Here is a 23,970-nt window from a genome sequence, read left to right as displayed (position 1 = left end):
CTGTGGAGAGAAAAAAAAAATGATTTACGGTTTTTTGGACCATCTTAATATATATATATATATATATATATATATATATATATATATATATATATATATATATATATATATATATATATATATGGATGATTACACGGAATCTTTGATAAATTGCAATACGCATAAGATTTTAGTGATCGCAATAATCACCAGTTGACATTTGTGTATCCGAACGTAAACTGCGTCACAATTGAAACGAACACAAATGAATTAAATGTAATTTTGTTAGTTCTGATATTTTTAGTGCATTTACAGTTAGGTACATTAGCAGTGAATGGCCGTGGTTCACGAGGGACAAGGTCGAATGTCATCATCATGTGACAGCAGTTTGAGCGGCGCCTGCTGGGAAGCCAAGACTCCTCGGGGCGGGCGGCAGAACGGACGAGGCGTCATCCAGGACTGGCGATCAGCTGAGGGTGAGCGAATACTTGGCTTTGTTTTCCTGCTTATATTAGCTATTACAAGGTGTTTGTATGCCAGGCGATGTTTCTATATGACTGTGAGTACCCAGACTGCAGTGAGGCAGACATGGGACAGCCGTCAGGTGACAGCGGTGGGCAGAACAGGTGCAGCAATGCTGTGGTGGGAGGGAGGGAAGATACCATACAACAATATCCTGACCATTAGTTTACATTATGTGGCTCGCACGTCGTCACCATCTTGAGTGACATGTGTTGCATACACCGATCCTGAGCTGAACCATATGACAAGGGTTAATGTTTATAGGCATTGAATGTGCTATGAATATTTAAACAGCACTCATGACCACTGTCCCACTGTTCATATGTCAGGGAAGACGTGAGGCAAGGTAATGTGGAAATTATCTCCCTTAGTCATCCACATTGCTTGATTAAGCAGTTTCTGTATGGCTAAGGTAATGATTTATTTGTTTATTTTACTATTTATGTTTTTTGATCTGTGAACATAACCATCTAAGAGATTAAAGTTAATCAATGGATTGGTTGATTAATCAGTTAATTTTTCAAATGGCAAAACATGTGCATTGGAAAATATAAAACTTCCAGAATTTCATACAAAAATTTGTTGAGAGGCAGTGAGGAATGATCTTTTCACTGCCACGATGGTGACATTCCTAGTGCTTGCTTTCTTTTCTTTCAACTGCCTTGCTGTAAGAGTCAGATTAGAATCCAACTGCCTCTGTAGAGGAGCTAGAATATGTGCAGTAAAGGTAAAATGATGCCACCACTATGGTTGTGAAATTACTCACTGCCTCCAATGACAAACTGGTTATTACCCAAATTTCCTATTAGTCTCGCTGACAAAAAAAAAGTGCACCACTGGAAAGTAAATACCATTCTAAGACACTTTTCTTCTATACACTTTCCCTCACGAATGACTTAGTATTACTGCTAATAAATAAGTTTTCCATAGAGCACAAAAATTCCTGCATTATTTTGGGTTGGGTTTTGATAGAATGCATCAATGGATGTATATGAATAGAGCACAGAAATCTCTACATTTAAAAAAAAAATCCCTTAATCTTGGCAATTTTCCAAAGGCGAAGGAATTTTCCTGACAATTGGGAGTGCTCCTTTGTGTCCTTTGTGTTGTGCATTCCTTATTACTTAATGTCAGACAGATGCCTTTCTAGATATTCATTGACAAATTTTAATATGATCTGCAAGTTTTGAGTCACATGTTTTGCTATATTGACACCATTCAAACCTGAAGTGAAGATTTATGATGAAGTAATATCACAGTGACTTACCTGCCTCACACTCATCGCTACAAACATTTCACTCTAAGAACAGAGCCAGTTACACGTCACCAAAGACACAATGAACACTGGTGACCTTTGTAACTGGTCACTGTTGCTGTGGCTCTGTGAGGAGGAGAGATGCATATGAGAAGCCAATAAGTCAATTTATCCAAGCTCAATTTTTATGCTTGCTGGGATGCTTCAACTGAAATGTGGGCTCTGAGCAGTATGTGCTGTTGCAATACAAAATTGGCATTTGTTGACTCGTATCACTGTTGCAGTGACAAACTGTTGATTTTATGCCCCACCTTCTCTGGACAAGCTATTAGGGAAACAATATAGAAGTGATATCTTACATTTTAGGATGTATCAAGTATTCAGAACATAAAAACCTAACAGTAAACATTTTTTAAGCTCTAGAAAATATTATACTATTTTTTTATTTTATGACAATGCCATAGGTCAACCATTCCTTTCCTTTTGCCAACCTATAAAATATGGAGTCCTAAACTTTGGTAGTCATTTTTCTAGGTCAAAAACAAGTATCTTGCACATTTCTTACATAGGTACTTAAAAATTTATTATCACAAATAGTACATTTATGAATTTAGCATTGTATCATGGTATTTGCCTTGATAGAGCAACTCATTAATTAAGGCGGCGTCACACTAGCACTTTTTCCGTAGTCTCAGGCAATTTCCGCTGTTTTTTACTCTTCTGTCAACTCTTTCTGTCGTCTTGAGTCAGACGGAACACATCGTTTTCGTCTAGCGCCAATTTTTTGTCAAAATAAGAACTATGGTTTCTAATCAACACTTTTATTATTATTTTTTATTTTTATTTTTTTTTGTTAAACGGAAGAATGCTATTATCATGATAGAAGAAATTTAAATAAATTGATGAATATGTATTTGTATACATATATTTTTTCTTTTAGCCTAGCAATGAAAAGTTCCTCAGTTGTTTGTGTATGTACATTTCCTGGGGAGTGCGAATGTGCGACGCTTTTGAATATTTCCAAGGCAACTTCCAAGTAGCTGGCCAAGATGAGCAGTTATGATATCTGTCAGCATTAGAGGTCACCATTGCCTTTGGGATCACAGAACAATTGATTACATTATAAGGTGCAAAAAAGCCACAGCTTGCTGGGGTGAATGAGGAGCCACGTTTGTTTACAATCGACAAGCGCAGCAAAGGCGGAAGCAAGCTTGTGTGTGACGGCCACCGTCTGCAAAAGTTGATAGTCGTTAGAAAAATTGACAGAAAAAGAAGATGAAAAATTGCTAGTATGACGCTGTCATTAATTTTCCAAGAAAATCTTTCCAACTTCTGTCCACTTTCCTCCCTATAGAGTCTAGACATGTCACAAAAAGATTATCTGTGATAATTTTACTAAAATCAGGTCAAAGAAGATTTAGGATAGGTATAATGAAAAGAAGGGAAGACAAACCTAATAATAAAAAGTAAGTCAAGAGGAAGAGACAGCTAGTGAAGATAATGCATCAGGTGAACTATCTTTGTGGAGGGACAAGGGAAGTAATGCCCAACGTCTCCACCTCTACCACCTCCCTTTCTGGCTCAGCTTGTATCTAGGGCAGATCTCTAAAATCTTGCCTTGTCTGCTAATCCACGTGGCCCACCCATTGCTCCCTTTCACAGCATGTCTATTGTCTAGTCGCTGGTCACTTGATGGGTTTATACTGCCATATTTCTTTCATGGTATAGCCAGCTTACCATGGACATGGATTGACTTTGAATAGACCTATGGAAAAACTAACCTTTGCTGTCCAGGATGTATGGTAGATTTTTAGGTTTATTTTAGGGAAAAATAGTGACCTTTGATACCAGGAAATATGGTATATTGAGATTTGATTTTTTGTTAAAATCTTGTTGCTAGCTACTGCCTTTCTTTTCATGATACTAGAAAGACAAATTGTAGAAAGAGAGAGAGAGAGAGAGAGAGAGAGAGAGAGAGAGAGAGAGAGAGAGAGAGAGAGAGAGAGAGAGAGAGAGAGAGAGAGAGAGAGAGAGAGAGAGAGAGAGAGAGAGAGAGAGAATCTGTTGTCCTTATTAGTTTGAAAATATGCTTACTTTCTATAGATCTAAACATATAATAATTATTTGAAAATTATGAAATATCTTTGATGAGGAGTCATTAAGCATGTAATGTCTATGTTAAGCAAGTAGTTTGTGGCACAGAGGAGATATGAATTGTCAGGCATGACAGTACAGAACTGTAAGGCTTCTTTGCTCTAAGGATAACTCTTGCAGACATACTTGCTCTTTGTAGGGCTTGTGTGTGTGTGTGTGTGTGTGTGTGTGTGTGTGTGTGTGTGTGTGTGTGTTTTGTAGATTTATGATTGGTGTGTATTTACTTAGTTTATTTAGTTATAATATTCAGGATATGAGTTAAACTCTTGTCTACTTTTATCTGACTTTTTTTTGTACTAATGTTTTCTTTGTCACTTCTTCAAGTTCATATTTCTTTGTATTGTACATTATATTCTTATTTGTATATTTAAAAAAAATTTCCATCCAATTTATTTACTTTACATAAGCCTTATTGTTTAGTGCTGTGTTTTCCCTAAACAAAATGTCTTTGTTTTTGTTTCCTTACTCGTTTATTGATTTAAAGTACATGCCATAGTATGTTATTATTATAAAGTAGTATATATTAAATTTTGTAAGTATTTAAACTTCTTTTTTACAGTGTCCTCTGAAAACAGGAAACAGAAATATAATATGGTATAAAATTGAGGAAAGAACTTAGTAACTGTGGGAGAAAAGATACATGTTTATTTATATTATCTTGAGAAGTTCCTGCTTCAATTATATTGTGATGCTAGTGTCACTAGTTATTTGTTCTTGAGTTCCATTTTTGGCTATTATCTTTACTTAATATCTTAATATCAGTGGTGGTCATATATTTTTTCCATATGGCTTTCTTTTAAATATCAAATCCTGTAGTACATTTCTGTTTTGTAGATTACAGAGGATCAAGTGACAGCCTTAGTCAGAGAGAGTGACCATGGACGGTATGACGTCCTACCAGAGCGGAGGTGTCCGTAATGGGGACCTCCACAAGTATTCCCACTCCATAGGCTCCAATATACAGAAGATCTCACAAAATGGTATGTAGTTCCTCTTGTTAGACTAAATGATTCTCAACTACATATGAATTTTTGGTTGTATTTTGTATTTATCAGTGTGGACATGGCTGTATTTCTTCTGATATATATGTTTTTTTCCTCTAGTCAAATCTATGCAGCAGTTAGTGAACCAGCTGGGGACGGACCAGGACAATCAGCAGCTGCGAGCACAGTTGTGAGTATTGCCAGTGTGAGCTTTATGTCTTTTCGTTGGGGGATAAACTGACTGTCCATGCTGATTTTTGGTTAGAAGAGTGTTGACAGTATGCATGTGTTCATTAAAAAAGATAAATGAAAGGGGCATGGAGGGGTTTATGAATTCTCTCCTCTTTTTATCCCCTCCCCAGATTAGTAATGTTAATAATTTTCTTGCATGTTAGCTTTTAATTCAGTTTATTTTGGGTAGATTATTGTAACAGTTTGCATTATTTGCTAATCTAAGGGGTCCCATGTTTTTTCACCTGTTTACCAATGTTCAATAGGTATGGAAAATAAGGAGATGAGTTGTGATCCAGTTTTCAGCAGAGGTTAAGCTATTATAATTATGTTTTAGAGTGTATGTGTGCGTGTGTGTGTTTATATGTGCATGTGCACCTGTGTGTGTACACATATATGTAAAGGGACTAGAAATAGTATATTGAAACCTTGAGAGATACACAAATAGAGTTAGAAAAGTTTTGTACAACTTTCATTTTTGCTGTCCACTTGTGCAATTTCATGCACTTTCCTCATCATTTTCATGATAATGAAAATTGCTTGAGGGATAGTTTTCTATCACTGAATGTATCATATTCAAAACTGAGCACCAAATCCCTATGATTTTCAAAGACCTTTCCATGTATTATGTATTACATGGATGACTGGTCATCTTGTTTAATCTGATCACTGCTCATCAAACTATTCTCATGTTTGTAAATTCCTCAGTTTTTTTTTTTAAGCCCATATATCTCTCTATCTACTCACTAGCACTTACATTGCATTGAAAATACTTAACAGGCATTATTTAGCATTCTTTTATAATTTCCATCATTATGAAATAATGTAGCAGAAATGTATTAAGATACATGGCATCAAAAGCTAGAGATTATATTCATGTCTTGTTTTTTAGGCATCAGGTTCAACACTACACTGGAGGTTTGGCCAAGGATACAACAGTGGAATTAAGGACATTTAAGTCCTTACCGGTACCACCTGGTCAAGACAGTCGAACATGGCATATGCAGGCAGAACGGCTTACACGAGAATTCTCACAGGTGGGTTGGTGATGGTTTTGTTAGAGTGGAGAGGGTGACTTCCTAGTTTTTTATTATTCTGTTGGTGGAGATACATTCAAACAGCTCTCAGTTTTCATCAGACTGGTTGAGCTAACCACTTGTGATAGATATTATCAGTGACTATAATATTCAGTAGACAGACACTGACTGCTCCCTGTTAGGCCTCCATAATATATGTTAATGAAGTCTGTGCCTTGTTTTATAGAGCAGGATATGAAGTGGAATGGGATGCTTTATGACTATTACATGATTGGACATTGCTGTATTTCACTTTCCATGTGTAGTGCAGGATTTTAATTGTTAATTGCTTTTGTTTGTATAGTTAGATCTTTACCTTAGGATATCTTCTTTGTATAATTGCTTCCTTTAAGTCTTTAAGAGATGTCAGAGGTGTGAGTAGATAATTTGGTAGGTATTTGGATGACTTCACACAGTTCTTTAATAAGCAGTGTAAATGGTTGAATGTTTTATATCATGATGTCAGCTGACCACCACTGGTTTATTTGCAGGCTTTGAATGATTTTCAAACTGCACAGCGTCAAGCAGCATCCAAAGAAAAGGAAGCCCTCAAGAAAGCACGAGCAGACTCAGACGCTCATTACTTTGGTGAGTATCTAGGTTTTTCCATTACATCTTGATGTTTTGACAATACTGTAAGTTTTGCCATGTTATGAGGATAAGGAGCATTATGACAGTGTGTATAATCTAACTTTTTATTATTATTGTTGTTAATATTAATATTATTATATTATTATTATTATTATTATTATTATTATTATTATTATTATTATTGTATTACTAATGTTATATTATTATTACTATTATTATTTATCATTTGCATAAATGATGCTTCAAATCTTTGTATCTATAATCACTGGTAGCCCTGTTTTGTTCAGTCAGTCACAGTTAGACTCTTGGGTGCCTGCCATGTCAGGAGACTGCGATTATTATCTCACTAGTAATGGGGATATATGTTGTTCCTAAGGATAGTCCAGAGGTTGGAATAACAACAAACACTGTAAAGGTGCGTCCACACAATCGAACAATGTTCGACGGACAAAATTGTTACCGGAAAGGCTCATGCTGCATAGTGCAATTTTTTTGGCCTTGTTTTTTTTCTTGTGTACCATGGTAGTGATGTACTGCACCAGTTGTCCAAAGCCACACACTAACTTAAATGCCTGAGTTACCAATGGACATCACCTTCGAACATTGTCCACCGGTCTTTGCCCTGTGAGCAGAGTTGAAACGGTGGTAAACAACCTCATCTGGTACCACTGCTTGTTGCTAGATCCACATCCATCGTTTCACCGCTTATGACGTCATCCTGCTTCTCCTGTGATATGGTAACGATTTTGTCCGTCAAACATTGTTTGATCGTGTGGACGCACCTTAACGTGGCTTCATTGTGATGAGAGAATCTTGCTGTGGAGAGCTTGACTGTGATCGTAGAGGCTTGCTAGTGACTGATTATGATGTCACAAGAGATGCTGCATATAAGAATAGTGAAGACAAACATAATAAATAAAACACATGTACATACTAACATATCCAAACAAATGCAAGTATACTTGCATGTGGGTGAGTGAGTGAGTGCACACCCCAGCAATTGTAAAAATTAAGCATGCCCTATTGTTTAGCAGGCGAGAGGTAGTAAAGATGAAAGATTGTAAAAAGTGAAATATTGTATAACTGAATTGTTTAGTGGAGAAGACCTGTAATCTAACAAGCCTGTGTGCTGTTCAGTGCTTATTGTTTTCATAGATCTGCACTCATATAAGGCAAACATCATAATATAATCTGGGATGGGGTGCCATGTATGGTGATACCATTTCACTAGACATTGTTTTTACATGGTCTGGGGAAATGTTACTTGCGTTAACTTTGTAATCTCATTTCTGCACCTCAGAGGATGGAAGGCACGGAGCAGCACTTCTGGATCTTGGTGACTCTGAGAACAAGGGTCGGTCTCAGCAGTCACAAATGCAGATTCAGATGGAGCAGGAGCAGGAGATGCAGGCACTGCAGGAGCGAGAGTCACAGATAAGACAACTGGAGGTGAGTGTCACCATGATAATCCTTTGCACTTATTTATCAATATGTGCTTGTTAGTTAATTTTCAGAATATGTGCAAATCTGTGTGTGAACATAAGCATGTGTACATGCATATGTGTATGCTTGTGTATAAAGATGTACATATTTTGAAATTGCCATATCAAATACTTTGAGGTTGAGCCTTGTCTCAGTGTTACCACACCATTTTTTTTGTACAGTCGGACATTATGGATGTCAACCAGATCTTCAAAGACTTAGCAACAATGGTTCATGAGCAAGGTGAAGTTGTTGATTCCATTGAGGCTAATGTAGAGTCTGCCCAGGTACATGTGTCCCAGGCCTCCACACAGCTCACCCAGGCAAGGCAGTATCAGGTGGGTCTCTCTCACTGCTGTTTGTTATGATTCTAGGGCTTCAAGTTTTCAGACTGGTTGTTTTAATGTGTCTATTCTTTTTGAGTCCAGTCAATCTCTTCAATCCAGTAAAGAAGCTAAATCACGTGAATGATTGTATGTTAAGAATTTTTCATATAGGAGATGGTAGTGTATTATGCTGTGTCTTAAAGAAACAATTCAATGAATCCTTGTGTGTTTTATAATTAATGTTTTTCTTAGCCTCTTTAGGCTAGCATGTACTCATGTATTTGATCCATTAGAGGAATTAAGATTTCCTGTTTTTCATACATTCATATATTTATTTTTCACCTCTTTTGTGCTGTAAATCTTTCTGATTTTGCCATGCAATCAGTATATGAATCTAGTAAAATTTTTCTTTGGATTCCCATTATATAATGTAATTCATATCTTTAGTTATTGTCAGTAATTTGTGTCATGTATTCAGTTGGTCTGTTGTTAAACCATGTAGTTAAACTTTTTAACCCAACCAATGAGCAATGGCTGGTCTAATATAGTAGTTAGCCTCTCCAGTATTCCAAACAATTCAACTTTGAACTCCTATCATAAACTGGAACTCCTATCATAAACTGCATCACACAGTCATGTGGTTTATCTATAACTGACTGAATCCTTAATCCGTACAGTATTTAGTACATATATAAATGTACCTCTTTGGGAAATGTTTAGTATATATATATATATATATATATATATATATATATATATATATATATATATATATATATATATATATATATATATATATATATATATCTTAAGGGGTTGTGGCCTTGCTATCCCAGTGTGTTGTGTTTGGGTGGTCCTAGTCCTGCCAAAGATTGGTCAGTACGAATTCTGAGTTTCTTCTGTAGGTGAACAACTGGTTGGGTGACCAGCAGTCAACCGTGGTGAATTAGACACACACACACACACACACACACACACACACACACACACCCGGTAGCTCAGTGGTTAGCGCTGGCTTACAAGCCAGATGACCGGGTTCGATTCTGCTGGGTGGAGATATTTGGGTGTGTCTCCTTTCACGTAGCCCTGTTCACCTAGCAGTGAGTAGTGCGGGATGTAAATCGAGGAGTTGTGACCTTGTTGTCCCGGTGTGTGGTGTGTGCCTGGTCTCAGACCTATCCCAAGATCGGAAATAATGAGCTCTGAGCTCGCTCCGTAGGGTAACGTCTGGCTGTCTTGTCAGAGACTGCAGCAGATCAAACAGTGAATTACACACACACACACACACACACACACACACACACACACACACACACACACACACACACACACACACACACACACACACACACACACAGTGTAGTGTAGTGTAGTGGTTAGCTTAGCATAATGAGAAGGCTTAGGTTTGAGTCCTAGGTGCATTGAGTCAAATAGGCGAGCCTCTTAATGTATAGCCCTTTTCACTTAGCTGCAAGTTGGTACGGGATGTAACTCTAAGGGTTGTGACCTTAGTGTCCTAGTGTGAGGTGTGAGTGGCCTCATTCGTATCCAAAGATTGGTTACTCTGAACTCTGAGCTCCTTCTGTAGTGGAATGGCTGGCTAGCTGATCAGATGACTATAGGTGAATGACACATACATACACAAAGGAAGAAAGAAACAAACAGATATGAAAAATAATGTTGGGTAGTTCTTACACAATTGTTCACTTAGACTTAGAGCAAGTTGCCACACGGCCTCCCTCCTCCTTACCTGGAGCCTTCTCCCTACTTGCCAAGACAAAGTTTACCTAAGCTTTAGAACTTATTCTTTGTACTAATGATTATTTTTATGTCCCTTTGATTTGTTATACCTCACATTCAAATTTTGCTAATATCTGATGTTTGTGGTACAGGACATGACATTTAGAATGTATGTACATATATATCTTTTTTGCTCATGTCCTTGCTGCACATAACATCTTTAGATGTCATAAGTTGCTCCTACACAGTGACATAACATAAAGAGTAAGGCTTGTTTTTTATAGAAATATAGATACATTTAGTAGACTATAAGAGATGATAGAGGGAGGAGTGTACATCAGATATATGAAAATTGAAGTAGTAATAATATGGAAATAGAACTTCATGAGTGTAGCTCAAACCTTGCTTACAACCATTAGGTATATAGGTATATATAAATAGGCAAATACACCCTTGCAAACATCCATTCACCTACACACACACTTCCTCACTCACTATTGCCAGTGCAAATAAGAATGACCAAATTAGTGCACATCTTTCATAATAGAGGAAGTTGAAGATAAGGTCTGAGATAAGTGTTAGATATAACTAAATATTTGAAAAATAAGTTTGGAAAAATATTGAAGATGATCAAAATAGCTACAACAGCATCCTCAATTTTTCCCTTTACAGAATTCAGTAGACAGAATGTGAATACAAAGGTCAAAGTAGAGGGGGATTGATAAAGGTGTAAGGAGTTGTTATGGTTATGAGATTAGTAAACATGCAGAGGACAAACAAAAAGAAACAGAAAAGAGTGAGAAAGGAAATGAGACAGCCAACTGAGCACATTTAGAAAATCAGTTATAGAAGTAGAAGGATTGAGGAGAGGAAATGAAGAACTGAGGAATGCTCATGTAGGTAAAGAATAGTTATGTTAAAGAAAAGTGAAGGCTAGATGTGTATGTGTGACTTTTGTCTCCATGACCGGATTAGAAATGAAACATGTGTTACAATAGAGTATCTTGCATGGACAACTTTAATGGTCTATGTCTGGTGGTGCAATTTGATTTTATAAACTGATGGCAATGATAAAATTAGTTCATGTGTGCCGGGCCTAAAGCCACATCTGCACTAGGAATGAGAAAGTGGGTGGGAGCAAGGGTGAGAAACTTTAATACGTGACAACCAGTGGAAGTGGCAGCACTGGCAGTGGCCAGAGGATGGCCTCCGTATGGGTTAAAAGGCAAGAAAGTGAGAAGAGTCGACAGTTTTGTGTGAGTTTGTCTGGTCAAAATGAGCGACATCGCCAAGATGTTTCTATATTGTCTGTTGTATCACACCCCAGAAACTAATATGACATTTTAGTTGATATGCTAGAGTTGGCAGTAATTGCAGAATTCAGATATTCTAGCAAAATTTTGGTAGAAAAAATAAAGAAATTATGATGAGTTGAACTCAAAACACCACTCTGAAATGTTTATAACACATTTTACTTGTGCTTGCCATATTCAGTGGTTATGGTATGAATGCTGAAGTAAATTCTTTCGTCTAATAAACAGAGGTATCCTAAACATTATGGTATTAGCAGATTTTCTCCACCTAGAATTTTGCATAACCTACAAAACAAGAAATAAGGGTAAATGCAACTAATGTACACACACACACACACACACACACACACACACACACACACACACACACACACACACACACACACACACACACACACACTGCATAGTGTAGTGGTTAGCACACTTGGCTCACAATCGAGAGGGCCCGGGATTGAGTCCTGGGAACCGGCGAGGGAAATGGGCAAGCCTCTTAATGTGTAGCCCCTGTTCACCTAGTAGTAAATAGGTAAGGGATGTAACTTGAGGGGTTGTGGCCTCACTTTCCCTGTGTGTGGAGTGTGTTGTGGTCTCAGTCCTATCCGAAGATCCATCTATGAGCTCCTCTGAGCTTGCTCCGTAATGGGAAGACTGGCTGGGTGACCAGCAGACGACTGTGGTGGTGGTGGTGATGGTGAATTACACACACACACACACACACACACACACACACACACACACACACACACACACACACACACACACACACACACACACACACACACACACACAAACTGTGATAGTGACCCAAAAATGTTTTACAAATTCATAAATGAAAAACTAAATATAAGGGAGGCAATAGTAAAGGTAAAAAACGGGGAAGAAGTATATGAGGATGCTGGAGATATAGCTGAAATTTTGAACGACAACTTTTGCAAAGTGTTTACAAAGGAGGAGCATTTTATGGGAGGAAGACCTACGGAAATGAAGCAAATGCAGGACATCATGGTTACTAAGGAAAATGTAAGGAAAATTATAAGCAATCTGGATATTAATAAATCAATGGGGCCTGATGGCATATCTGGGAGGTTGCTAAATGAATGTAAGGATCAATTGTTGAACCCCATATTTGATATTGTGGAAACCTCCATATGAACAGGATTAGTCCCGAAAGAATGGAAAAGAGCTGACATTGTGCCTATATATAAGAATGGTAGTAGAATGAAACCGCTAAATTATAGACCAGTATCGTTGACTAGTATATTGTGCAAGGTATGTGAAGAAGTAATTAAAGCTAAGTGGAGTGAGTATCTAGAAAGTGAAAACATTCTGAGTGAAAGACAGTTTGGTTTCAGAAAAGGAAGATCGTGTATCCAATTTATTATGTTTTTATTCAAGAGTGACTGACATACTACAACATAGAGAGGGATGGGTGGATGCTATCTACCTGGACTTGAGAAAGGCCTTTGATAAAGTACCACACAATAGACTGATGTGGAAACTAAAGAAGATTGGAGGAGTAAATGATAAACTAGCAAAATGGATGGAAAATTACTTAATGGGAAGAGAAATGAGAACAGTGGTGAGAGGAAGGAAGTCCGAGTGGAAGAAGGTAACCAGTGGAGTTCCACAAGGGTCAGTGCTTGGTCCCATCATGTTTTTGATTTATGTTAATGATATGCCAGTAGGAATTGACAGTTACATGAACATGTTTGCGGACGATACTAAAATTATGAGGAGAGTAAAGAATGTGGAAGATTGTAACAAGTTACAGGAAGATCTTGATAAAATATATGAGTGGAGTAAGGAGTGGCAGATGGAATTTAATATAGACAAGACCCATGTTATGAAAATGGGAAGAAGTAGATACAGACCAAACTGGGATTACAGGCTGGGTGATGAGAAAATTAAAGAGACCAATGAGGAGAAAGACTTAGGAGTAACCGTGCAAAACACTTTGTCACCGGAGAAACACATTAACAAGATTTTTTGGAAAACATATAACATGCTTCAAAATATTGGCCTTGCATTCCACTACCTAGATGAAGGAATGATGAAGAAGATATTATGTACCTTAATAAGACCCCAGTTAGAATATGCAGCTTGTGTCTGGTCACCGCATATGAAGAAAAATGTGAAGAAGGTAGAAAGGGTACAGAGGCTGGCAACAAGGATGGTACCAGGACTCAGGGAGTTAGACTATGAGGAAAGACTGAGGAAGCTGGGGCTGACCACATTAGAAGAGAGAAGAACAAGAGGAGACATGATAACTATGTATAAATTGGTGAACAAGATTGACATACTGGACAGAGAGTTGATAAAGGTGACCGCAAGTAATCAGCTCCGAGGACATGGAAAAAGCTAATAAAAGACATCTGTCTAAATGACGTGAGAAAATACAGTTTCCTGCATCGTAGCATTGATAAGTGGAATAAACTGAGCAGTGATGTCGTTGACGCGGTGTGTGTCAATCAGATGAAAGAGAGATATGACAGAAATGGACAAGGAGACAGGACACAGAGAGCTTAGCTCGGGCCCTGTAATACACAATAGGTAAATACAAATAGGTAAATACACACACACACACACACACAACTATTCTTAAGGTTTAGTGTTTATTTTTAATTTGTATCATACATTCTTTGAACTTTTATTTTAAGGCAATCCTAGTTACTTATCAATCATTTTTTGATCTCACATTTTAATTTGATATTTATTTTCTCTTTTTTCTTGTAGAACAAAGCACGTAGAAAGAAGCTGTGTCTCATTGGCATTGGTTTAGTGGTACTGACAGTTATTATAATAATAATTGTTCTATCATCAAAAAATTAAGGTAAGTTTATTTGTGAGTAGTACTAAAATTATTCTTATAAGTTGTTGAATAATAACATTAAGATTTAACTATGTGAAAACTATTTTTAATTTCATAAGTCAACAAACAATTCAGAGTGTTATTTTTAACAGTATGGAAATACCACCATTTTGCACCCTTGCTGGATTAAGTATTCTGCTGGACCAGTTAAGGTCATGCAAAGATGATTCATTCTCATAACTTTTACATGCTAATTATATACTACCAGTGTCTCTGAAATATTGTTTAATGCTAGAAACTTTAATGAAGTGAATTATTGTGAATGAAATTCTGGAATTAATAATTTAATGATATGCAGATAGCTTAATAAAGTCTTTCTTTCCACTGTGAGAACCATTCTACAATCACTCAGTCATGCTAAGTACACATGTTATTTCTTGCTTTGTGTAGTGCTCACCTGCCTCTTGAATGAAAAATTTCATATGCATATATTTTTCCTTTGTGTGATATAGAAAGAAATTGAAATTTTTACAAATTCTAAATATATGAAAATTGAAAATTTGCCATTTTCTGTATTTGACCGAACAGTAGCAAAGCTAGGCATAACATGAATGATGAAGGGCATTTCTGAACTAGATACATCTGTCAATATCTCAGATGGCCACCATCCTCTAAGCTAAGGGGATGACTTTGGCAGAAGAGCATCCATCTCTCCCTATCTAGACATTTCTTCTGTCCTTTTTATTTACTTATTGATATGTTTTTCCCAGCATTCAGCCTTAGCTAATACCTCTCACACACATACTACATTACCCACTATTTTTTCTTATTTGGTGGCCTTTTCTATTTGTAGCTTCAGTTTCATTCTCACACTTTCTTTACAAACTTCTCATCATACAGTATACACACACACACACACACACACACACACACACACACACACACACACACACACACACACACACACACACACACACACACATTGTATCAAATATGGTAAGAGCATGATTGATGTGATGCAGGAAAGAGATGGATGAGTGAATTATATCTAGTTGTACCTGAAACAGATTTAGTACCGGTGCAAACATGTTTGCAGTGTACATAATCTGCATAGATGAGGGTATTATAAGCTATGTAAGCCTCTTTGCAGATGGTGCCAAATTGCAATGGGAAGTAGAAAAGAGAAGATTGCATAGCATTACTGTCGTTCTTATACAGAATTGCTAATTGAAGCCACTTGTGGGAAATAGAGTTAAACTCAAAGAAATGTGAAAATATGGAATTTGAAAAGAACAAAAGAAGTTGAATTCATTGAATACATGGTGGAGAGGAAGCATTTGGCAAAAGGTCCTGGCTAGACATGCAAGGTGTCACGTTGCCTATTATGTTATTTGTCGTTAATTACAATTATTGTATTTGATGGCATATAAGACACACCACCATTTCAGCAGGTAAAATTCAGGAAAAAGGTTTTTAGTGTATTTAAGCATATACAGTTGAAAGCAATCCAGCTGCACATTACACAAACAGAAAACATTGCTACAAAAGCAATGTCATCCTCAAGTTCTGGCCAATGTGGGGCTGGACAATGAATGTTATGTTTGCTTTTCCTTGTGCTCTTCAGTTGGTCTTCTTGCTGTTGCCTGATATGCATATTTTTTTCTGTAGGTGGTGGCCCAAAAGACCTTGCTGCTGCTCTATTGTCATGCTTCTTGACATAATATACCTCTTGTAGTTTGTAGGAGATTATGTAGCTCAATCTTTTTCCTCCTGTACTCATCAACATCAACACATCAACACCCTCACTGTTAGGTGAGGGTGTTGTATTTTGTTATGATTGGATCAGATCGGATGTAGAGTTGGTGGATAGCCTTTGCAATGGCAACTCTGATGCTGTTTTCCCACTTTTGTTGTATCAGGTTTATCTATTTCCTCTTTTTTTTCACAATCAACTTTTCTTTCTTCTTCTTTTCTTTTACTATCAAGTTTTTTTTATCATGAACTTGGTGTTACTCCTCACTGCCAAATGGCATAAAGTCAAAGTTCCGATCAGTTGATATTTATAAACGGGTCACAGCCTTACAAGTTAGATTGCTTTGATTTTTATAATAATTTTTTCTTTAAGTAATAATACTGGTAATAATAATAATAATAATAATAATAATAATAATAATAATAATAATAATAATAATGCCTGCATTAAAATAATGATGCATGCAGTTAGGGTAGATAGAAGTACCGATCGTAAGATAGGTTAGTGAATATGAGGGAGAAGATTAGCCTATGAGAGGTCTCAACTTTGCATATTAGATGCAGGACAGTTTTTTGAACCAAAATTTTGGGAAGATGTATCCTATATGCCGTCAAATATGATAATTACAATTACAATTTCAAAGATTGTGTAATGTTTATTGGTAAATCACCTGTCTGTCAATACTACTCATCTCATTATGGAGTACTGTAATACCCCAAAACAATGATAACATTGCTATAATTAATGACAAATAAGATGACAAGCTTTGTAATATCTCACCTGCCTAGGCAGGGAAGGGGAAAGTGTGAACCTGCCAGCAAATCAGCTGAATCCAGTTTCATGGCAAGTTGGTTACTGTGAATACATCTAAATTGTACTGCAAGGTTTTGAAAGAAAAGAAATAAAAAAAAAAGCCACATATTTGCAGTAAGGTGGATCATGTTGACCTGGTGTTTCTACAGAAACACCTGCACTGTCCTCTCATATGTGTCACCCCACCACACTCAGATTTCATACCATGGCTAAATAAGGCCTCAGTATGCATGTTTATATAGAATATTTTCCACTTAGAATGACCTGCTCTTCACCTCTAGCAGTATTTGCACAAACTTGTGTTACACCTTGTGTAACAGAATCAACATACAATGAATACTTCTGCTGTGCTCAATGAAGATAAAACAATACAATATTTTGAGGATAAACATAATTACATCTGCCCATGATGCTAGGTTGGGTGTGACAGCATTGCAAATTAATGAAGATAAAAAAAATAGCCACAGTTTCTTTAAATTTTTCTGATTTGTCCCCATATCCATACTTGATCATGATGTGTGCTAGGCTTTCCTTAACTCTTCTGTATTTCTTCTCATATTTGTTAAGATTCATAAGAACTCAAGATGACAGTCCTTGTGGTATTGAAGTGATGGTGTGTGAGCCAGGATGTGTAGAGATCATTCTTAAACCCAAATGAGGATGATAATGTAAGACACATTGTGAAGTGAGTTTTTGAATGAAGTGTGTGTAGGTTGTAAAAATCGTGTTTCTTAAGATTTACCATTCAAAGTAAGGTCATAACATTACAGTTGAGAAGCACTATCATGATCTGAAACTATCACAGGTTCTGACTTAAACACCATCTTTATACTAAAAGAACCACCTATCAGAGTGTGATTTTCAGTTTTGACAAGCTGCACATCAACAGGAAATTATATTAAACTATTATAGTAAATATCTTGGATTAAGGTCCAAGTGTGCATTTTTATTTATTTTTTTTATTTTTATTACTGATGTGATAAGTACACTCATATGTAGACATATCTTTTTGCGTATATTGCCACTATTAGTTAAATTAAGTTTCATTTGATAATCAGGCAACTTGTTGTAGTAGCGTTAATACAATATAGGTGCCTGTATTCTGAAATGCTTTGCTGCCTCACCATCACTGCTTTCCAAAGGCTTTTGTTGAAGATACTCTTGTTTTAAACCCTTCAACACTGGGACACATTCTTATCTTGACATTTGTGTACGATTAGACCATTTGATTGACATAAGGAAAGTTCTGTGGAGGTCAGAAGATTAATGGACACAGTCTTCATTATTTTAATCCTCATGTAAGTTTCTGAAGATATATAAAATCACCAAATAGTAAGCTGAAACAATATGGAAATGCATCATGGTACTTAAGTTTTTTTTTATGGTTCTGGTGATAGATTCGCAAGATTTCTAGTTTAATAAAAGAAGAAACAGTTTTGAAAACCTGGCTTGTTGTCTTTCTGGTCCTGGAAATTTGTTGTGGTCTCTGAGTATGGACTATAGTATGATACTTTATCTCACAAGATGCAAAGTGATCCATGGTTTGCTGATAAATCTATGAAGCCAGTAGCTAACAAGCACTTCACTTCCAGAAACTTTTTTTTTATTTTTATTTATTTTTTTATTTATTTTTTTCCCCATTGCGACTATCAATGATTAGATTTACATTTTATATCTGCTGAAGTTAGTAGTAGTCTATTTTACCTTAATGTTGAAAAAATGAAAAATATTTGGTCATGTGTTTGTTTATAAGGTGTTTTTTTTTCATGACCATGGGTGGTCCTTAAAATATTTAATCTGGCAAGGCTTGAGGACAGAAAGAGTTGAAAATCTTTACTGAAATGCATAATGCTGAAATAGTGTATTATTGTATAAATGATTTAATATTATTATTGTAATCACTGCAGGAAAAATCAAGACAGAAGGTGGTTGTCCTGACACTTATCTGTCTTTCAATTGCCTTGGTGATTGGCCTCATTATTTGGGCTAGTGGGAAATGGTAGTGGTCCCTCAGCCAGCCAGCCAGCCAGCCAGCAGACCAAGATGCAGGTTTGGTCAATTCAACTGTGAACTTTCAAATATTATATTTATATTTTTTTGTTGTTGTTTGTTATATCTTTAGAATGACTGTTACTTGTAAGAAAGTTCCTATTATTATTTTTCCATTATTATTTATTATATTTTATTGCATAGGTGGCAGATTCAGGCAAGTCACTTACTTGATAAATATTATAGTAGTGATATATGATTTAATAGCCTTAATTTAGCTGCCTTGATTTTGATGTTTATAGGTAATATATATATATATATATATACATATATATAGGAAAAATATATGTTAATAAATGAATATACAAACAAGTCATTTAGTTTTGTATTGAAAAGATTGCCACCACAGATCCTCTGCCAAAGCAGCACCAAATTGTTGCTTTCATGAAATATTTCACCACTTGGTTTTACACTAAACCAATAATTTAATTTAATATTCCATGACTGCAATTACTATTCTTTTAGTAGTTTTGATAAAACTTTCCATTTGATTTGATCAAGCTTGTATTACTTGTATATTTATCATGAAAGGAATTTTTATACGATTAGTGAAGTAAAAGTAACAATATGAGAAAATTAGTTGGAACACAGATGGCATGAAGGTGAAGTATGTAGTCTGTGAGGACATGTGCTCAGATATTCCTCTTCATTCATTTATTATATAAAGCCATTATGTCATACAGTATGTGTGCATTTGTTATACAGAAATATTGTAAGTATTTGTATGTACTTATCACTCCACAGCTTTGAGGATTTAACTCTGCATTAGCATTGCTAGAGCTCTGTTGCCTTCTCTCACCACACCTATTCATTAGATTCTTCAATTCATAGATATTGTTTGTAATAGTAAAACTGCAAGACATACGAGAGCAGTGGTTAGGTTGGATCAGAGCACAGCCTTACTAAGTGAATATTGGGAAGGATTAAAGATATCTTCTGAATTACTACTGTCTTTATGTAATTGATGGGTGTGCTACAGACACCAGAGATGTTTAAGTGAACCAAGTATCCTAAGTAGAACAAAATATAAAATGACAAGGGAAAAATATCTTGCTCTTTTCAGAATGATATGGTGAATGTTGAGCTCTGTGATAGTTAAATTATTGCTACCAGTGAACTATTTTGTTCACAAAGAAAACAAAGGGATTAATTCAAAATATTTGTATTAGATATTGTTTATTAGGGATAATTTCATAATACCAAGGAATTGTGTAGTGTTATTTGATATGCTGGCACACATCATATGTAGCTTAGCCATAATGATGTGAATAAAAGAATCAAGAGACCTAGCCCAACTACATCAAAGTTTGTTTAAGAAGTGCATTTTGGGAGAAAAGTGTGGTCTAGTGAAGACAAGAAACAGTGTATGCTCAAAATGCATCATATGAATTGTTATGTGTTGTATTATGTTGTAATGGCAAGGTGAATTCAATCTTTTACAGATTTTGGTTCTTCTAAAATCTAGTAAGATAAGCTGTATATGATTATATTGATGAAAATTACATTTTACATCTTCATCCCAGGTAGTCAAGTACTTATTGCCTGCATTTTGTTTGTGGCTGAATATTTTAATCTTAATTTTCTCAATATTTCTTCAGTTACCATAACTTAGTGATTGAAAATTGTAAAGAAAGATTATGGCAAGAAAATTTTCTTGAAAAGATTCCTACAGTCTCTTCTAAGTAGAAGTGAGTCACTCCCATTCATTACACTGTTATTCTCAAAAGCAATGCATCTGTAGTAATTTACCCTTTGGAGTCTCCTTTTTTTTTTTTTTTAAATTAGAAGCAGAATTGGCAATTTTTGTTGTATCTCTTTATTTACATATTTTATGTACTTCATATTATTATTATCATTATTATTATTATTATTATTATTATTATTATTTTAATTTAATTTATTTTTTATTATTATTGTTATTATTATCATAATTATTACAGATTGACTATCACTAGTCCAGCATCACTGGGAGCTGTAGAATGCCAGATTAATGATTTGCATTATCAAAGAGAGATTAGATTAGAATACAGGGACATGACCTCATGATATTGAGTGCCATTTGAATTAGTTTTTTCCTTTTATTATTGAACTTTCTTGGTTTTAGGACCTGCCATGATTCCAGTGAATCAAGAAAATGCTTCTTGTTGTGTAGTGTGCACACACTATCTATCACTCATAAATGATACAGTTAGCAACAAAAATTTTTAAAATTCTCAGTTGATGATAGATTCTGCACATTATTGAACTAGTTTGAGCCAATTGCATGGGAGAAAGGGAACAGTGTTAGTACCTGGCCAAGACTGACAGTGATCTTGGGCACATACTCACATTAACAATTTAAGTACAGAATTAACAGTTGAGTAACAAGATGTTTTTCATGTGTACACTCCCACAGATATGCTATATACCTTTCATATCACCTGCAAAGCTTTTGTGAATTATACAACACTGGCTTTTCAATAGTTTATGATAAAGAAATAGAAAAGAATTTGCTCAGTTTCTTTGCCGTCATTATTGGCTGTACCAATTCCATTGCTATCAGTCAGAAATGAAGTAGTACAGATATTCTCCACTATACGATTCACCGTTATGCAATACAGTATGGTCATGAATCTCAATCAATCTCACCTCATTATTTTGCACCTGGATTGCACCAACAAGAACCCAGGATTCACATATCTCAATTAGATTATGTAAAACTTGATCACTTGTTTTTTCATCTGCTTACCTTATAACAAACACGGAGCATGGTAGTGTGGTTTTTATCATTTGTGCTCCCACTTTACGGCAGCTTGTGTTCCAAAACGTGCTCTGGGAGCTTCCGGAAGATTACGGAATGTTCCGCAGGGCACTACAGTGGAGTTATGACGTCACTCATGGCTTACAGAAGCTCACAGGTGATATGTGTACCCCTCCCGTGGGGGGACAATGCTGAACTATTGATGGTCAACCTGTGTTCTGTTGAATAATACTCACTGCATGAATTTTGAATGTAGCATCATAAGAGGAGAAATGTATTGGGTGTTTGGTTTTTATTTATTAATTAATTTATTTCACTAGCCCTACAAGTGAATATTATTTCACACTGCTCCTAAATGAAAAAAATAAAATAAACAAAATAAAAAAATAAAATAAACAAACTATGTATATATTTGCATGTTTAGGGAGCATTTGATTCTGACAAATGATGTATTTGTTGGCAACACATTCTGGTCTCAGCTGTTGAATATTGTAATGGTCTTTATCTTTATAATGTGGAATTAAAGGATATTGTGTATAATAAATAAAGGTAACTTGTAAATAAAATTAACGCATCATTATGGCAAAATTAAGATAATTTAACTAACTGACACTTGCAACTGCATTCTGAAGTTAAGATTTACTTGGCTTAAAGCTTATAAACCAGTATGGAAAAAAGCATATATATTTATGTGAAAATAATTTAACAAAATGGCATAAGCTTTTATTTCTGAAACCTTACAAAAAAAGATAGTAATGATAATGAAATACTGGAGTCTGTGGGAAATGTATACCATGGTTGTCAATTATATGACAGGCAGGAACTTTTATTGCTAACTCAGTGTAAGCTTTTCTTTTACAACAAAACAAAAGATTATGGGGACCATGTCACAATACTTTAAATGTCAGTTATTTTTGTTGGTTTTGTCTAAATGTTTTTATACTTGCACTTTAGATATTCCTGATAAGTTTTAGATTCATTATTTGATACATGATTACTACAAAAGTCTTGAAAAACAAAAGCAAACGAGTAATTTTTCAAGTTATTCAGAGACAAATATTAATAGAGAATTTATCAAATGTACTTTGTGAATTTTCTAATAGACCTAATAAGACTATTTTTTTCACTTTTAGTTGGAAGAAAATTTATAGTTCTCGGGATTATTCTGAATATATTTTCATATATATATATATATATATATATATATATATATATATATATATATATATATATATATATATATATATTTGTTTACCTTTATTGAGAGATCCAGTAATGCAAAAAAAAAAAAAAAAAAAAAAAAAATCAACCAATACATTGAAAATTGTGTCCCATAGGAATTAATGAGGTAATTAAGTTGTTATAGCAACAAAAATAGTGTTAAATAATAGAGGGAGTTTGGTGTGCATAACATTGTGACACAAGGGACAGGATTTTAAAAAATTGCCACAAACTTTTGTTTTTACTATGCATTGAATAGTTTTAATCAAATGATAGTCAGAGTACAGAGATTCATGAATATATTCCTCAATACTTTGATATAGTGTATTGATATTGAAAAGTATGTATTCTCTTCAGTAAAAGCTCACTTCTTGCTATTCATATTGTAAAAGATGTTTGATTTTAATATTGTGCTATAAGTATGGTTTTGTGAAGACAACCAAAAATAATGACATGCAAGAGTTGCATCTAATTGAAGTGCAATATCTCTATGCCTTGGTTTTGTCTAATATTTAGAAATGCGAGGTTTGTTGCTAGACACCATCTTTGTGATAACATCGAGATAGTATGAAATGTGATCCTTGGGCTAGGTTATTTTGGATATTTGTTTCTTCCTTCTCAGTCAACAATATTATGTATTCATTCCAAAATTCTTAAATACAAGAGTTTCATAAACTTTGTATTTATCCTAACTGAAAAATAATGATAGAAGAGAGATACGTTTATGTAAAGACATGTGCTATATTCTGAGGAGAATGGACGATGTTGCTGTTGGCGCTAGTCAATCCTGGACATTGGCCCAAAGAGTAAGATTAGCAGTTCATTTCTCTCTTTTCTTTAATCTTTCTAGTAATTTTTTGCCGGCACCCATTTAAGCTGGTTGAACCAAAGAGCAGGCTGACCATAAATGGAGACTTCCTGCATTAGTTAGAC

General features: G+C 35.4%; 1 protein-coding gene across 1 annotated transcript; it reads left to right on the top strand.

The window, feature by feature from the left end:
- Positions 1-229: 229 nt before the first annotated feature.
- LOC123504404 (syntaxin-7-like) lies at positions 230-22,530 on the top strand. The gene is made up of 9 exons (XM_045254869.1): positions 230-455; positions 4,745-4,890; positions 5,014-5,083; positions 6,017-6,161; positions 6,692-6,788; positions 8,092-8,240; positions 8,456-8,611; positions 14,386-14,482; positions 18,935-22,530. The coding sequence occupies exons 2-8, from the start codon at positions 4,788-4,790 to the stop codon at positions 14,479-14,481; spliced, it is 816 nt and encodes a 271-aa protein (XP_045110804.1). The 5' UTR covers positions 230-455; positions 4,745-4,787; the 3' UTR covers position 14,482; positions 18,935-22,530.
- Positions 22,531-23,970: the final 1,440 nt, after the last annotated feature.

This window comes from Portunus trituberculatus, chromosome 16 (genome assembly GCF_017591435.1).
Source record: "Portunus trituberculatus isolate SZX2019 chromosome 16, ASM1759143v1, whole genome shotgun sequence".
NCBI classification, from domain to species: Eukaryota; Metazoa; Arthropoda; class Malacostraca; order Decapoda; family Portunidae; genus Portunus; species Portunus trituberculatus.
Note: the sequence above shows the minus strand (reverse complement) of the source record. Positions and strands in the feature narration are given on the sequence as shown.

Bases quoted from the DNA above. Each gene is read 5' to 3' on its own strand.
- LOC123504404 (XM_045254869.1), top strand. From the start codon at position 4,788: ATGGACGGTATGACGTCCTACCAGAGCGGAGGTGTCCGTAATGGGGAC. The intron at 4,891-5,013 runs GTATGTAGTTCC...TTTTTCCTCTAG, and splicing joins ACAGAAGATCTCACAAAATG to TCAAATCTATGCAGCAGTTA. The intron at 5,084-6,016 runs GTGAGTATTGCC...CTTGTTTTTTAG, and splicing joins CAGCAGCTGCGAGCACAGTT to GCATCAGGTTCAACACTACA.